This window comes from Hyposmocoma kahamanoa, unplaced genomic scaffold (genome assembly GCF_003589595.1).
Source record: "Hyposmocoma kahamanoa isolate Upper Pololo Valley unplaced genomic scaffold, ASM358959v1 100021, whole genome shotgun sequence".
Taxonomy (NCBI): Eukaryota; Metazoa; Arthropoda; class Insecta; order Lepidoptera; family Cosmopterigidae; genus Hyposmocoma; species Hyposmocoma kahamanoa.
Genome location: NW_020653200.1, coordinates 675,560 through 694,416, shown reverse-complemented (window position 1 = coordinate 694,416; position 18,857 = coordinate 675,560). Strand labels below are relative to the sequence as shown.

The 18,857-nt window shown below is 37.3% G+C and overlaps 1 protein-coding gene across 7 annotated transcripts in view; it reads right to left on the bottom strand.

Moving 5' to 3' along the window:
- LOC113226016 (disco-interacting protein 2) overlaps nt 1-18,857 on the bottom strand; it is a 160,946-nt gene that overhangs the window by 123,522 nt on the left and 18,567 nt on the right. For all 7 annotated transcript variants that reach the window (XM_026458553.1, XM_026458772.1, XM_026458690.1 and 4 more), the window contains exon 2: nt 4,860-4,937. In XM_026458553.1, coding sequence (XP_026314338.1) covers nt 4,860-4,937 — 78 coding nt within the window. The remainder of the gene's footprint in view (nt 1-4,859; nt 4,938-18,857) is intronic.

The following is an 18,857-nucleotide window of genomic DNA, read 5'->3' as shown; positions in this document are numbered from 1 at the left end:
ATTTAATACTAGGATTAGCGATCCCAAAATCAATGCTTGCTTACGTTAATAATATTTGCACATTTTCACAGAGCGGTGCTGATCTCCATTGGAACGTTATTAAGATTTAAGTAAATAAGTATATTTTAAGTCTACTTGTCGATGTGCTCTTGTTAAGGCGATACAAAAATAATCATGTAAACTTTTTAAAGACTTTTTTATAAGTTGTTTGCTCTTAACATTGTGTTAGCGTTGTAAACTGCACTTAAATGCACGCTAACATATTCCAAGACTGTTTTTAGACTTCCACAAGTTTCAAAGAATTATAAACAAGACTAATTTGCTATTTGAAACACATCCATTCCTGGGCAGTGCAAATAACAAAAAATGACGAGAACGCTTAGTAGCACTCACCGTAGTAATATTCTGTAAAAAGCCAGGCAACTGTACCCAAATTGCGCCGGTGGGCTAAACTATGAAGATAGATTCGAGATCTACCTTTGCCAATAAGTCTCCCGGCTCTGCATTCAACAGAGTCAAGAGCCTCTAGTTGATGTCTCGCTGAGCCATCAATACAATATCGATGCAATTGTTAATTAAATTACTGAACAAGAATAAGAATAAGAATAAGCGGAACTGTTGTAGCAATTAGTAATACGGTATAGTGAACGATGCGAAATTAGTTCCCGCCACTTAAACTCGTCGGCGCGCGGAGTTAGAATATGATAGGAATTTTTCCCTCGAGTGGTTAACACATTGAAAATTTGCTATTCGTGTATTTCTACAAAATGTTGCAAAGGAATTTGCCGATTAAACATAGTTTTCAGTTTTTGACTATTGTTGCATATTGGAAATAAAACAATTTTTTCGGACTAAATCTTGTATATTTGATTTTTCAATCAAATCAACGTATCGGGATCTTTACGGGTTCAATTACATCTCCATGGTTGCTGCTGACTATCAGAATAAATACAGTAAGGCTGGTTTCGGAGCAGTGCGGATTTATCTAAGGACCGTCCGCGCAGAGCACCGAAGCAGAGTAAAACGTGTGGCGTCAGAACATCGCTTTACAGTGACGCCGACGACGAATTCAGCAATAAAGTAAATACTCGTTTGCGGATTCTACGCATGCGGATTGCCCGCAGGCGGACCGTCTGTGCCGTACGCACAGCTATAAAACCAGCCCTATGTTTGTTTTGTCGTAACGATATTACATGCAAAATAACAAAAAAAGATCATGGCCAATATTTACACTGCGTTTTACCATACACGTGATTATGAATTCTAACATTGATTTAACTACTCAACCCGAACATGATAGTGTGATACAGACTTGCCTAAACAAAACTGAAAAACACAACACAAAGAATGGCAATATAACCGACTTTAGTGAAACCAATAATTTTAAATCTAGATAATGATTTTTTTTTGTGCCATAAACTAGCGGGACGAGCAATTTGTGTGCCTGGTGACAAGCGACACGCCCATTCGTAACAGTTGCAGGGCCGTTCAGAATTTCGAAACTGCAAAGGTGTGAGGGGCAATGTCACTGTGTCCTGAGACATAAAGTTGACAAGTCCCATGTGCCTGTAGTTTCACTAGCACTCTTCGAAACCGAAATAATCACATAAATGCAGAACCAGATATGATGGTACTTCCCTCGACGAACGCATTCATAAAGAGTTTTATCGCTAATATTTTTTATAACTTATATAAGTTATAATAATAATTGCATAAAAAAGTAATTAAATAATTTGTCATTGCACTAAAATTATTGGCAAATATTTAACGGGAATGATAATAAATGGATATTTTACTGTGTACACAAAAAGCGTCGCGTGTATATATAGCACGCGACCTCGTAATAATCAGTGTTTGCATGCGCATCTGGTCAACGCGAAAAACAACGTGCGTATCGTTCCGCGACGGTGAACAACGCCACGGCGCGACGTTAGTAATACCAGTTAGCGAGGACGGGCAATTTAACCGAGTATCATCATCTAAACCGAGAGCCTAAGTCTATATCATTTTGTGCGTCAGCACGGATCGGCACCGCTTGACCTATAAATAGCGTATTAAAAAACGAACTTTAAGTTGTGTGGCTTACAGTGTACTTTAAAGATTAGAGCGAAGATAGTGGACGAAAATAGGGTCGGCAGACTAGCACATAAGTTGTAAACCAACATCATCCACTTAAATCCCAAACTTTTTGTCTGGTAGACCACGTGCCATTTTTTTCTGTATTGCGTAGATCTCCTTTATTTATTTTATTATTTTTTTATATACATATATATTTATGTGTGTTCGACAGCTGAGATAGTGCTAGTAAGAAACTTGTAAAAAAAAAATTTTCTTAATTTTTGTAATATATCCGAATATCTAATTTGTTGTGAAATGTTTAAAAACTTAATAGGTATCGTCGGGGATAGTGTAAATACGCGTAACTAGCATTTGATTATGAGTCTTAATTTCAGTAATTTAATGGCCTAATGAAATCTGATTTGGCCATTAAATTACGGGAATCTATTGTTATTAGTCCGTAGACAACATAAATAAATGCTTACTGTGCGAATACGAAAATCGTAGCCATTGAAATAACAAAGTAATAACGTCAAACCCCTCTCCTGTGAACCAAATTGGTTTGGTCCAGATTCGCGCTTTTTACCAATATCACATACACGGATTTGCACTATCCCCGACGTTACATGTCTGTTATAAGAAAGTATTACGTATTGACATAGGTTTACGAACTGTGTAATGTAATGTAAAATTTCATTTACGGGAATCGTCGATTTAAAACAATACTCCGACCGACTAAAGCAAATAAATCGAATTCATTTGCTTCAACTTAATTCTAGTGGCGTCTTTTTCAACCCTACGACTCTCTTCACATCTTCTGACATTATAACAAACACGAAACAACAAACTTTATTTCCATCTGCTTAAGTCTACCGACCACTATCATCATTAGTGTCACACAACCATAAATCTGTTTTTTAAATATTTTATTTTGCGCTAAAAAATTATTGCCTAGCGCTGGAATGTTAAACGATAATTTTCACACATTACTCGATGTTTCCACATAAGCATTCAAAGCAATTTTTTGAATATATCACTGTCAAAAATAATATCACTAGATTCGCTTTCCGCTCCACTCGAGACTATGTCCACAGACAATTTGACCGCGCTTTCGTCTTACATCCGCGCAGTGCAGTATCGACAATATCACCGGCAATCACTGCTCAGATCATAAGCCTGATAAGAAACCCTTTAATACCAATTTGTAATACCATCTACCTTTTGTACTAATCTGTATGAGCTATTTCTTTCTACAAGTGGTTAGTCTACGGTTTGTCGTGATTGGAAGTCACAAGGTGTTACTGTTGTCACTTTGCATTTTGAGGTCTGACTAATTTTAATGTTCAAATCTATTCTTACTCAAGGAAAGCGTATTTCTCTACAATTTACAATGTCGTTAATGTAAAAACGTACAACTCGTGTATCACATCATTCGTGTGGGTTTGTTTTTAGCTTACTAATTCGGATCGCAACATCTTACCTACACAAAACGCTAACAGCCAAGTATGTTTCCGAGTTGTTATTTGTCCTTGATTTTTCCTTATGTATCAGGAAATGCATTATAATTTTTTTTTATCGGAAAACAAATATAAGGGTACTTAGCAAAGTATCGAAGAAATACCGACCACCAAAAAGATCCGATTTAGCTATATTTTAAGAATCTATAACAATAACAATACACTTGTTGCTTAAGCTACTTGTTGTTTAACAAAGTAACATAATCTTTTGGTTTGTAGAAAAAAAAATGGTGAACACATAAAATAACCGACCTTACTTTACAAAAACAAGAAACGAAACTCGTTTGATGACATATTTTCTATTTGAGAGTATAAATACTGGCTGAATATAATAATATATGTATCACGTTGACTACTTATTATCTTCACTTTTTATTGAAAATATTTAGTTTTAGGAATGCAAAATCGAGCGATACTGGTAAAAACAGAGCTCATGTTGTTGAAATTCTTCTACAAAATCAACTTCTTATATTGTATGATAACGTATGTATACATAGGGTTAAAAGAAAATTTAAGCACAACGGCTTTTTTGTCTAAATTTTTTTAATACAACACGGAGCACGGAGCGCGTTTCGCTTCGGTCCAAGGTTTACTTTTTGTATGACGTCTGTTGCAACAAACGTCAAAAAAGCCTCGTGACGTTCGCCTACTTTATGTTGTCTTTAATGTAAAGATAGTGCTAATATAATGGTGATAAAGTGTGGTTGACGTGCGTTACCGACTAAACTATAATTATAATTGTAATAAAATAACACAACTTGGGTAGAAAAAAAACATAATATAAAGTCGATGGCCGCTGCACAATGGTCGTTTAGATTTGTCGTACTGATTATTTTGCTCGGATGAAGGTCGCCTTCATTATTCCAGCAATTTCCACCGCGCTATTGCGGCAATTATGAACATTTTTGGCATAGTATTGCTATTTCATAACCAACACGCCCTACTACTGGTAGGGGCTGGTATTATTATTTATGAAATAGCAACGATTTAGGCGGGCCAGAAGCGTGTAATCTTCAAGGTTCATTGTACTCGCGTTCTAATTTCGAACAGTCGGGGTCCAGATTCAAGATGGCCCCTTCGTTTGACCCTTGTTGCGGAACCGGGCCAGCGATCGTTTCGCGATACGCAGCGACCATCGACGGCGACCAATTGACAATGTGACCCCGACGCTTGCGCCGCGACCTTGGACGCGCGCTGGGAAATTATCTTCAGCGCATTCAATTAGTTCAGGCAGGTTAGCGGTGATATTGGATGAATGAATCAAAATACAATTGCCTTGTTTACCTTGAGGCGGCTGTTGTTGGACGTAGGGCGCGAGTAGTCGCAACCGTTTCTTGTCATATCCCTTTTGTGTGATGTCACCTGCACAAAACGAAATATATTAAACATGTAAATATACATAACCTGAAATCTGGTCAGCATTTTTATCCCACAAAGAAAGGATTTTCAGATTTCTCCCACTGAAAATAATTATTTTTAATTCAACATATCAAAGGGCAAATGAGCGACGAACGATTGCCAGGAAATTAACAATACTTAAAGATTACTTGGAGATTTGTGATTAACGCTTTCACCTGTTACTTAACATTATATTTATTGTAAAAAATTGCTGTAAATCTTCCAAAAATAAATAAATTAAAAACAGAGGTCAGTAGCACGACAGGGCGCGACTTGCGCGAGAGCGAAGTAAAGCGTGAGATACTACTATTATTGCATAGACTATTTCGCGCTTTATGTCGCTCTCACCCAAGTCGCACCCTGTAGTGCTAGCCCTACAGGTATTGGTAAATAAAACACAATAATTACAATACATCTTGTTTGCATCTGATACATTGTTGAACCCCAAAAAGAGTGAAAAGAAAATTGAAATATTTATTGTTGCCTGTGAATATTTGAGACAGTGTGGGTGTGTCTAGATTACCATAAACAGACATATCAAGGGATATGCAATAACGAAATTGAACAAACAATGTACCTAAGTAGTTCTACAAAATATTTTTTTAGAAATTAAACGTTAGTATAAATAGGTACCTAATCATTATTACAAAAATTGAACACTAAGAAAAAGTCCTTTAATTCGGCTGGATTTGAATCAGCGCTTTCAGCATACCGTGTCTGGTAGGTACCTGTAACTAGTACATAATAGCGTGGTTTGCAATGATATTAGACGCAACTGGTTGATGGCCAACACCATTTCAACCAGTGATGACTGTGGGACTTGTAAAGAGCCCGAAACGTTTGATTTGTTTGAAAGACAAAATATGCGATATAGATCCGAAAATATCATTTTCATTTCCAATGTTTAGCAATAACGAAAACCTACGAACTCGACAATATGAGGTACGAAAAAAATTATAAATAAATATTAAGACAAAATGGCGCTTTGGTAAATACGAAAGCACACTTGTAGTCCTAGAACAATAGAGCGCGACTAGCGCGATAGCGACATAAAGCGCGATATATGTTTATTGTTGATGCGCGTTTTATGTCGCTCTCGCGCTAGTCGCGCTCTATCGTGCTAGCCCTACTACGCCGTTACACTAGTGGTAGCCGTTAAAGACGGCTACCACAGAGTGCTAAATGAGGTTCAAAGTTTATTTTCCCGGTAGGACCAATTTGAGTCACATTTTTAAAAATACGCTGGTCTGGGTGTACTAGATAGTGCCCTGGGGTTAACTTCGTTGCTCATAATACATGGAGGAAATATACTAATTGGAAATCAGGTAACTGGTGTGGTTATTTGGCATTATTATTAATATATTAGTCCTATTTATCGTCGGCTAAATTTGAAAACCTCGTAATTCCGTTTCTGGACGACATCCGTTTTTTACACTTCAAGCGTAATCTTGGGCAAATAAAGCTTTAAATATAATAAAGTATAGTCATAGACCGTTATATATCAATCTCCTTCAATATACCATTTTCCTAGAGATCAGCATACAATAAAGAGGTGCTGTGCTCCTCTTCTTTCTTTTCGTAGTTCACCTCTATACTAATTAGTACTTTGACAAACCAAGCGCGTCGTTGGTTCTTTTAATGGTTTGGTTTAATGTGAGGGCGTAATGACGCGCTTCTACCGCTCTATTTCTAAAGTGTTAAAAAATAAGCAATTTCATGTATTTCACTTTGGTATCAGACAGAAAGTAGAAGGTATTATGAGATATGTAGACAGCAGTCGGTTAGAACATCCTTTGAGCAAAAGTTTCTCTATTTTAATGCTGGTAGGCTGTATAATGTATTGAATTAAAAAAAAGAAATATTTCAAATAACAACAAACTTGAATTGAAAAAGAAATGAGTTTGTCATTTAAAATAGTTAAAATTACATTGACACTGAACATTCTAATTGGGGTAGAAAAGTAGACGTGGAAATATAAAATACGAGTCAATTAGAGTAGTTATTTTTATTTATAGTATAGTTTAAAATGTTTACATTACATCTTTGGTAAAATTAGTGTAAAACACAGATCTCTTGACCTAGTTCAGAATCCAGTCTCCTTCAAATTTTGTCACTTTAGAGAAAATAAGATCTGTTTCTGTGCCAAAAATTGTAACCAGAATTTGTGGAGAGAAATGAATTCATATACATTAGGCAAGGGTGTAGACATTTTGAAAGAAGAGAAAATGAATTCCATTTTTACACTTGCTCTTTCATTTAAATTCAGTCATCTTTGAAAAAAATATGGCTGCTTTAAAGACAAGCGGGACGACCTGGCAGAAAAATTTAATTAATTAGCATGTTGGTTCCAACCGGTGAACAGTACTTTTTATTTTCTATAAAAAACGGCTTTGTGTCGCTCTACCTTCTCTGTGGCGATGGTGGGCAAAGCAGTCGTGTTACGTTCGTCCGTAAACTAAAAAAAAATCTAGTGACGGCGGAAATATTCTTTGCGCTTTTTGCGTTCATCGCAACTAAAGCGGGAGCGTGTGGTCGCCTGTGTATCTAGCCTTAAAGCTAGATATTGAAAATTCGCCGCAGTTTACGCATCGTTTATCATCGATCGATACGAACAGAACCACACCATGTTTCTCTATGTTTGTCGAATAAAAAGCTTAAAGTGGTATGATCGCACCTTCTCTAAGCACCAACTCAGTTTGACTAATTCTCTGTTTGTTTAAAAAGAGATTGGTCGACGGGGATTTCATCAAAGTAATTTTTATTCACTCCTTCAACGTTGCTTGATGTAATAAATTTAGGATCGCGATGGATTGATGTCCTGTACTATAAGTAATATATTTGGAATATTACAGCGTATTCCCTCTGTCAATAGGTACAAAGCAAAACGAGACTCAACGTTAAAAGGTGCTTCCAAAAAATAAACACAGTTTTCAAGCGTTGACACTATAAACGATAAGTACGCTAGAGCACAAGCCGTAGATAAAAAAGGTGTCTCAGGACTATTCCTGAGAGATTTCAACAAAAACAACTTAAAAATAATTTTAAAATACAACCTATAACAAATTATAAGTGTACGAACCCAATTTTAACGTCGTCCAATATCCAACAACATATTTAACAATTTACATAATACGAATCACGATGACACATATTATAGGGTACAGTATTTCCTTCACAAAGTACAATCGACAAATCATTATCAATCGATACATTTTATAGTAAAAAAAAACTATTTAAAATCAGAACCCATTATAAAACTGTGACTCATATTCATAGATATTACAACTCACGTCTCTCATTAGTTTAGTAAAAAATATCTCAGATAAGGAAGTTAACTTGACCTTGGTTATATATGTAAAAAATCAAAAGCTAACATGGAATTTACTACGCCCAGCTCCTAAAACCTAAATGATGACACTTTTCAATATTATCGTTAAAAAAAAATTGAGACTCTACGAAAAGAATAATCAAATGCTGTTCAACCAATTTGTCTCGGACATAAATACACACAAACACAGGTTCATAAAACTGATATAAACATCGTCGAAGTATACTGTCTTGTACATAGTGGTTTATATACTTTTTGTGGGCACCTGAATAGCCAAGGCCTATCAATATTGTCACTTACTGTGACAAACATAACAAATGATGTCACAATCACAATATCTGGTTCGAAGATGAATATGTTACCAATTTCAGTCAGTTAGGGATATAAATAATAATAAAAGTAAATAAATAAAAATTATATATCTTAACCTTTCCCAATTAAGACACGCAGCAGTCACTGACGATAATAAACTAAAGCCTCGGGTATAATTATTCAGCAAGCATAATACGATTTTTGCAGGACGAAAGGAAGTCCACGAGTGCGGCGCTGCGGATGACACCGCGGATGGGCTGGGATGGGCAGCGCCGCACTCTGATGGGGACTGTAGGGCAGGACATCTCGGTGCCGAGCGTGGTTACCGTCATGCTCGATAGCGAGGAGTCCTGAGAGGCGGTGGCCTCCTTTTGCGCAGAGGTTATGTCGCAAAAGGAGGCCGCGAAGCGGGTGCGCGAGGATGCGGCAGACGCGCACCCGCTCCGGCGCAGACGTACGGGGAGAAGGCGAAGGCAGTTCGCTGCTCGCCTGATCCCCTAGTGAGACCAGCGGGCTCTGGACAGGGACTCCGGAGCCTGCATTGCACGGCCTCACTTGTCTGAGGGGCGGATCGGAGGACAACCGACTCGCCCCACCGTTGGCGCGGGAGCCCTGGCGTAAGCTAGGGCGGCCGGGCGGCGTCGTGGTGAATGGTTACTGATCGCACGGCGCCGACTCAACCAGCGAGAGAGAAACCCGGGTGGGTTTTAGTGGGGTAGGCCCTCCAGCCTGGAGGAGAGTCCCCACATAACCCCTGAGTCTCCCTGGGCTCAGGGGTATCCGTAAAGATTTACCCCCGTCAAAAAAAAAAGGACGCTTAAAAAGGATTAACTGTAATTAATCAACTGACACTATTACGGTTCAGTGGACCTTCAATCGGGACGTATTCCGTTCGATAACCGGATCTCCTTCTCTCTCTGTTCTGGCGCATCTTTCTTTAATTATTTATTGGATCTAAAAATAATTGTAATAGGGTCGAAAATCAAAGTTACACACGAATACCATGCACAGTTCCTTTGCTAACGACACCTGTAAAACAACGTCCTCAAATCATGTGATGATGTGAGATAAAACTGTACTCATCATTCGTAGTTAAAAGTATACTGGAAAACGTGGTTGTATGCACCACTTGTGATTTTGTCGAGAATTTAATTGTTTGCATAGCAGAATAGTCAACTTATTGTTATGTAACATTACTATTTAGTTTATAAACGATTAGTTATTACTTTTATACAACACAAAATGTCCTCAGGTTTACTTGTTTAAATATTTTAAATCCATTCTGTTCATTTTAGGGGCTTTCTATTATGTGTAAATCGGTAGTATGGGACTCCACCGTATAGGCTTGCCTATTGTGGGGCCACGGTAATCATAAGATTGTTGTTATCAATCTGACAAATAAATTTCATTATTTTATTTATTTTTAATGCGAACAATAGCTTAATTCTAATATATAAGTAGTGAGTAGCATAACATTTTTTGATGCAATCGATCTCGTTTCAATTATTTTTTTTGTAAACTGACGTGTCGCGTACCCGCATTGCATGACGGTTTGAACAGGCTTAAATCCTTAGAGACCTAACCGGAATATGGACTTTTTTTATTGTATTGAGACTGACAAACAGTCACTGTATGAAGATATTTCGCATTCTCGGTATAATAAAGGCATATCGTAGCCTTACTTTTTCAAACTCGTATCTTAAAACACAAAGTTACTGAAATGCAAAAAATGGATTGAATAAACCAATTCTGCAGGCTGATTTCACTTAATACTTCCTTCAAATTCATACACTGGCTTTTATCTATTCTTAAGGTAATGCGTCCAAATTAACATCCTTGATAAGAAATTTAAATTAAATAGAAAGTTTTGCCTTCTCCTGAATAATCACTCTTTATAAGATACGAATTAGAGAAAGTAAGGCATCGATATGTGATCATATGTCAAAGTGCTTTTATCATATGAATGAAATTCATAAACATAATATGGACCTCATGAAACACAAAATCTATGTATAACTGAAATATGATTGCTCTCCTATTTAAGCATATAAAGTTATCGACTTAACTTATTAGAAGAAAAGAAATTAACATATCGTCGTTTATTCTTTTAATGACAACGTTGTCATTAAATTATGCTGACTTAAACTAAGGCTCAATTTATATTGTGACGGAACAGAATAAAAGTTCGAGAATGCTCGCGCATTCTGCGGAAGATTTTGGCTCGTATCTAGTTTGTACGTTACACTATTGGCCATAAAGTTCATTATGCTATGTACAATATCGTTACAAAATTTGGCTTCCATTCCGTTCCGCCGCAATATAAATTGAGCCATTGGCTAATTATACGTGAGGCGCACAATAAGTTTCCGGAATGAATAAGAAAAAAATACTATAAATGGTCAGAAATGAATTTATTGTTTCTCAAAATATTTTCCGTTAGCGTTAATGCACTTTTTCATACGAATGAACCAATTTTGAAACCATTTATACCGCTCCTCCGTGACAATCTGAAACATATTTTTCATACTCTTCGACAGCCTCTTTTTCTTCTTGTGATGTAAATCGTTGTACTGGTTCTTAATTTTTGGAAATAAATGAAATTCACAAGGTGCCAGGTCGGGACTGTACGCGGGATGGCTCATAAGGTCAACGTTGTTCAAAAATTCATTCGTGTGTCAGGCCGCGCGAGAACTGGCATTATCGTGGAGCAAGATGATACGGCGTTTACGGTTATTTTTACGGAATTTGTCAATAACTTCCGGCAAACAAATGATCGAGTACTCAATCACTATTCACGGTACAACGATTCTCTAAAGCAACAGCAGCCACGTATCAAGTTGTATTAAAAAAAGAAGCAATCATCCGCTTAGAGGCACTTTGCACGCGCGCCACTTCGGTTGGTTTCGGCTCATCTCGAAAGACCCATACGCTCGATTGCTGCTTTGTTTTGGGATCGGAACTATAAATCTATATTTCGTCACCTGTTACTTATACCCCACACCAAATTTGACGCCCCTTCTTTGGATCTGGTAAGCATGGCATTGCACCACGTGACGCGATCCGTTTTTTGAGCCTCACTCAAATTGTGTGGGATCCACCGAGAGTACAGCTTTTTCGCACCCAAATGCTTGTGTAGTACATTGATTGTATTTGACTCATGCCTATGCCTAAAGATGCCCGAATCTCAGGGTATATCACATGCCGGTCTGTTTTGATCATACGGCGCACAGCATCGATGTTTTTGTTGTTCACAGCAGTGGACGGTCGACCATTACGAAATTTGTCACTGACCACATGACCGTGTTTGAGTTCTGCAAACCAGCTATAAATAGTCGTTTTGCATGGAGCTTCATCGCCAAAAGCAGTTTAAAGCCGAGCGAAGCTCCGCTGAGCTGTTAAATTACACTTAAAGTCGTAGAAAGTCATACTACGAAAATTTTCACGAATTAAATATGGATTTAACTATACTACTGACTGGTATATACTATTGGTTCAAAACAATTTCAAAAATGACGCCACAATGTAAAAACAAGTGACAGACAGACACATGAAAGTAATTGTATTCTACAGCCAGATTTCCATTTTCAAAAGTTGTAATTACTTTTTAAATATTGTTTATTTAAGTGGCCAGTTCCGGAAAGTTATAGTGCGCCCTATGTATTAGTTCATTAATTATGAATAATTTATAATGCGCGCGCGTTCGTACGTGCGTGCGCGCGTGCGTGCGTGCGTGTACGTGTGCGTGTGCGCATTTTGCTGATGAGGCCTTGACCATTTGCGTAAATACGCTCCCGCCCGTGGGCATAATCAGAAGACATTCAAGTCTTAATAAATATTGCGACAGATGACTCTTTGGTGACAATGAGCTGTTACGGACTCCTTTGTACATTTTGTATTTTCTTTTCTGGTTGTCACGGTGGCGGTGATTTGGTGATTATATATATTGTGTCAAATGAAAAGTCGACTTTTATTTGCGGAAAATAATTTGTGATAGCCGAAACGAACCCAGAACAGCATCAGGGACCACTTCGAGTATATGACTATTTCTCAAAATATTTGTACATTTACAAAAAAAAGGGGTGTGTCTCGAAACAGTAGAAAAAATACTAAGTTTTATACAATCGTACAAAAATAAATAGGAAAATTTTAAAGAATAAACATTAGTTTATAATACTACGAAGAGTGAAAACAGAAATCTTATTATTTCATTAATTCTTTCAAGTTTTTAACTGACTTCAAAAAAGGACGAGGTTCTCAATTCGTCTGTATGCTTTTTTTTTGTATGTATGTTACGCGAAAACTCGGCCATTCGTGAACCAATTTAGATGATTCTTTTTTTGTTGGAAAGAAGGTACCTCAGATGTGGTCCCATTTAATTTCAGGAAAATATTCCACCTCTAAGGGTGGCCAACTAGGGGATGAATGACTTTCGAGGTCGGTTTTTTTAACCGGAGGTTAGGTTATTCATAACAATGTTTTTTACTCTTTATACAAAAATAAAAGTGTTAGTCGCTTCATAAAATACAAAACGTCACATTAATAAAGTGCAAGTTTTTGTATATAAAATTCGACGATTTCCTTCGATTTGCATGGGATCCCCTCATCAGATTCTGACTGGCGACAATGAGACAACCATGAGAGTGCACCCTTTCAAACAAAAAAAAAAGAATTATCTAAATCATTCCACAATTGATGGAGATATCTGAAAACATACATACAGCCGAACGTATAACCTCCTCCTTTTTTTGAAATCGGTTAAAATGGAAGTAAACTGTACTACCAACTGTCATGGCCTCTATTTTGCATCAAGTAGATACTACGATATAACATGTATAACTTCACTTATCATGACCAAAATTGAACTCGTTACCTGCGTGTTTATCTCGCTAACTGCATCGCGGTGATAACTCGATCGATACACATAGATAAAACATTGATAATGTATTGTTCTAAGAGACTCGTTTTATGGAGAATCGCGAGTATTCTTGGTATTAAACACGTCCATTACCTTCAGCGTGAAATGTGACATACAACTTCGGACGGAAAAAAATAAAAAGATTAAGTAAAGAAACACTTCCACAGGTATGTCCCAGGCAATTTCTTACGCTATGGTAAATACCGGTAAAACAAAAAAAACAAAGATCTGTAACAAACGTATATAGGAATTCGTGAGGTTTGCTGAATTGATCGGTAAGTTCTGTGCAGATCAGTAGTTCACTATAAGGTTAGGGTACTGTCAGATCGAAGGAATTTTTCTTAAAATGGGTCCACCGAAAACCAGCGCTATGGCTCCGCCGCAGTATTTGCTGAGTTGGGCCCTTTTCCGTGGAACGCACGTTAAGCACAAAATCATATTTTACTTGTAACATGTGTTTGTGCTGAATAAATTTATTTTCTTTCTTATGTCGATTAGGCTCAACTCAGACTGGCGCAGAGTCGAAGCGTCGTGTCGCGTCCTGTTTTTTAACTACAACGCTTGGCGACGCGCGTTGACGCGTGACGACACTTGCATTAGTGCGCCCGGATCACAGTGTGGTCGGCGTCTGACGCCTCACTGTGCTCACGCGCGGCAACGCCCGTTTACATATTTGAATAACACAAAATTAACAAAATTTGTACCTTAATAAAGGGAAAATAGAGATGAATTACTATAGACGAAGAAAGTCACGACGCTTCGACTCTGCGCCAGTGTGAGTTGAGCCTTAGACTACCACAACAATAAGAAGGTCACAAACATGTCAATTTACAAATTTAATTTTTCATAAATGTTAAACATAAAACCTTACATCTTATTTCCAGTTAGTATGACGATTTCAAGTGTAATTTGCTTACCTATGAAGTAGATTATTTGACTTCGACTTTATTTTGTTTAAATGACATAAAAATGATTTTCATTTAAGGACTTGTAAATTAACTTGTATAAAAGTGTAATTGTTTAACGTCAAGTGGTATTTTACTACACATGTTACGCAACTGTTATACAACTTTTACTATATTTAGCAGTCAAAGGATCTTTGAATTCTTTGTATTAATAATTATTATATACATTTATTTTTTTACATTTTTAGGTTCATACCAAAAAAGTGGAGTAATTTCACAAAAAATAAATTAATAACATGGTACTAAACACGTCACAATATTCATTAACCTTTAAAATCCATACTTCATGCTAATTGTAAACAACGTGGATGGGTCTATAATGAACTTAGAGGATGGAAAAAAATAAACCAATAGTCTAAATAATGAAGGATTTACTTATTATAAATGGGAAATAATTATCTATATAAATGGAGGACGGTTCGTATTAGAACATTATTTGAACATTATTATTGAACCTATTTAATGACCGCGCTGGCCTAACAAGTATTCACCGCGAGGGCCGGGTGAAGAAGTTACTAGTTCGATTCCTGGTAGGACCAATTTGGAAAACGAACTTTTCAAAATTGGTTTTGCTCTGACGAATAGTACAGAGAATTCCCTGTTTTATGAGTACCCTTCCCAGAATGTAGTAACCGCTGTAAATATACAGCGGTTCCTGCAAAGTTCTTCAAAGTTAAAAAAATTACGTAGCAATAACGATATCTATGCACTAGCATACTCAATGCGGCTTTCCATACACCCGCTGTGTTTCTCTGATGAACCTCTGATGAAAATCTGCCTGGCTAGCTCATTACCAATATGTATAGACTGTCACGTCTGTCCACGGTACTAGCTAGGGTACTAATACTCTTTGACAGAATTCAACACACTATCACTATTGTTAGTGTTTGGTTTGGAACGTGCAGTTGCTATGAATGTTCTTGTCTATAGATTGAAGTTCTTGAGTAGCAACGTCTGCTTATTATCCAGAGTGCTAAAGAGAAACTATGCATTTGAAGAAAGTACATGATATTTTTCATTTGTCTTATTTGTGCGTGTCGTTTTTGAATGTTTTAAATTGGTAAGTGTGTCGTTGTTTGGGCGACAACGGGTACTTCGCAATGGAGAGGTCGACTGTTCAAGTCCTGTGGGTGCATATATTGGATTTATTATCAAGCAGGCCTCTGTCCATCTTCGGATATAGGCCACCTCCATATCTCTGCGTTTACGTCGCTCCCGTGGCACATGCATCCAGTTTCGGCCCGCGGAAATTTTAATGTCATCCACCGAATTAAGTGGCGGATGACCTCTGACGCGCGTCACTCCATGACCTTCCTTGTCCATCGATATAGATCCGTCCTAGCTGTGTGTCCTGCCCATTTCCATTTTATCGTATCAATTTGTGTACGTCCCCGATTTTGGTCATCCGTCGAATACGCTCATTCGGTATCCGATTGAACAACGTTATTTCTAACATTGCTGTTTCCATTGCCTTCTGTGCGACTCGCCAGTTCTCTGCGAACTTCATTGTCAGAGTCGTTGTTTCCGTGCCATAGGTGAACACTGGCAGGACACGCTTGGTGAAGACCTTAGCATCTGCGGTATGCGTTTCTATAATGGGTTAATGATGATTAAATTAGTAAATAAAACTTGGTAATGTCAGCATTACTGTGTTCCGGATTTTGAAGGGCAAGGCTGCTGGTGAAGTTACAGGCACATGGGACTTGTCAACTAGGGTGACGGGCACAATGGCAGTGCCCCTCACATCTTTGCGACTTAGAGCTCTGAGTGGCACTGCAACTGTTCTAGACAGGTGTGTAGCTTACCCTCAGGCGCACGACTTGTTGATCCCGTCACTTGAAAATATTAAAAAAATACTAGCAGTAGAGCTCCTTGTGAAAGAGTTCGTCTAGGGAAGTACTGCCACCAGCAATAATGTGAGTATTACTCTGCTTGGCTGCAGAAACGTCAGGCGCTTGGGACTTGTCAACTTATGTGACAGATCTGCGATTTAAAGCTTTAAGCAATGTTGCAGTGCCCTGCAACTGTTATGGATCGACGTGTCGCTTACCACCAGAATCATGACTTGTTTGTCCTATCATTTGGTATTATAAAATAATAATAATATTTAACACATCAAGTTCTCAGGTTTTCGCGATTGTTACACATTAGAAATGAATCTTATATACATTTGGGTACGATTATTTGTTTGGTTTCACAGGTTTCACAGGTTGGTTTCCGTACATTAAATGTTGAGAGTGGTTTCAATCCGTATTGTCAGAGTCAACACGTAGATCCGCGAAGATATGATATACCCACATGTTTGGTTAGATAGTATTTTTATTTACTTGTCTGTATTTCATGTAGTGTGTTCTTAATGTATCAAATGAACAAAGCCTCTAAATAAAATAAAGAGTTAAAAAAATTGCATATGTTTATTTTTTCGAAAGACCATGGGACTTGAAAACGCTCGAAACAGTTGTTTGTTTGAACACATATACCTACTGTGATTTAGACCCGAAAAAAAAATTGTAATATCACCAAAATATTTAAGATTATTTGTTAGATAATTTAGGTTGTCAAAAACCTTTAACGCGCTTGATTAAACAATGGATGTGTTCAACGATTCTCTCCATATCGTTAAATCTAAAATACGATGGAATCCATTTGGACGTAACTCATAAATATTTATTTTTTATTTAATATTAATTAAAATCAATTTTTTTTATACAGCGCCAAGAGCACGTCTAGTTTGACACTTAAGACTTAAATCCAAGTCTATGCCGCTTACGATAAGAACGGTCCAAAGTACAAAGTGTCAAGCTCAATGTGCTTTTGACTGTACACCCAGTCACTTATTGCTTACATTCTTTTTTGTCTTAGTTCCAAGTTGTGGCACCTACAGGTAGTTCATTCAGAATTAAATGTGTTTTTAAGTCTTCTTATTCCTAAGATTTATTGTATTTACCACTGGTTGTCCTTAAGTAAATAAGTATAAGATTTCTTTACTTGCGGTAACAGTAATACTGTAATTTTCTTGCGCGAGCTGCGTAAATACCTTTATCTATTTGAACAACAGTGTTAAGCGGAAGACACATACGGTTTATAATTGTATGGGTTTAAAGGTCAAAAGAAGTCTTGGACAGTGCCGGCTTTACCTATGGTGCAATACGTGCGGAGCACACAGGCGCAATGTATTAAGGGGCGCGCGCCCCTTGCGACGATGCCGACGCGCAAGCGAAGTAAACTGGGGCCTAATTCTGCTAACTTTTTTCAAACCACTGGCCATTGTAATTCCATTGAAATGTCAATGAGATTATACTGCAATTATCATAATATTTACTATTTTGGTAAAATCTAGTTGCAATGGCAGTTGTGTCTCAATATAGTGTCAGTGGAATGGCAGTGATGGCATTCATTCATTCAAGCACTAACAATCGATGTTGCTTTACTACCATGAAAATTACTACGCACAGATATGCGTAGTCATCCGAAGAACATAGTTCGATGTGATTATATAGCGAAAAGATGATAAATACGTTGCGAGAATAATTTCGTTATTCAAACTAAGGCCTATGTAAAGGTGTTTTGAGATTTTATATATCTTATTTCGTTTGGGAAATATAAAATCGAACAACGGTCGATCCGACATCCACAGCGCAGAAGAACGAAGGAAATGTACTATGGCCCTAAGAACAAGTAGTCTTGCGCATAGATCTTTGTTCTACGGATGAGTCGATCTTAATTTTTATCTCGTTTAATCAGCAATTAACTTTTCAAATTATAATATAATATTAGTGCAATACGCCATCGATGCGCCATCGGACTCACCCCAGAATTTCAAAAAATTGCAATGGCAGTTGAATAGTAGTTCGATTAACTTTTACCAGAATATCAAACGTACGGTACGGTGAGTCCGAACGAGTACATGACTGTTAATATTGTAAAGACTGGTTTGAAAATGGCCTAGGCATATGCAAGACGTTTCAACTATCACTAAAGACTGACTGCAAATTATTAACGAAGATACTAATAGGGTACAAACCACTTACCTACATCAAGTTTTAGCGAATCGGAGTGCTTAGATATTAACGTAGTTGTTGTTTTTAAATAGTAATATTATTTAAAAATATTTAAAAAATAATAAAATAAATAATATTTTATAAAAATAAAGTTTAAAAAACGTGAAAGAAGTCCCTACCACAACATATTAAAAACAACTACTAAGTTAATATCTAAGCACTCCGATGCGCTAAAACTTGATGTAAGTGAGTTTATACCCTCCTGCGTAAAAACGCCAAAACTGTATGGGTAACCTAAAATACATACGAAGATGCTAACGACTTCTTGGCTTTCAAAAGCGTCGTAGTAAGGTCTATGGAAAG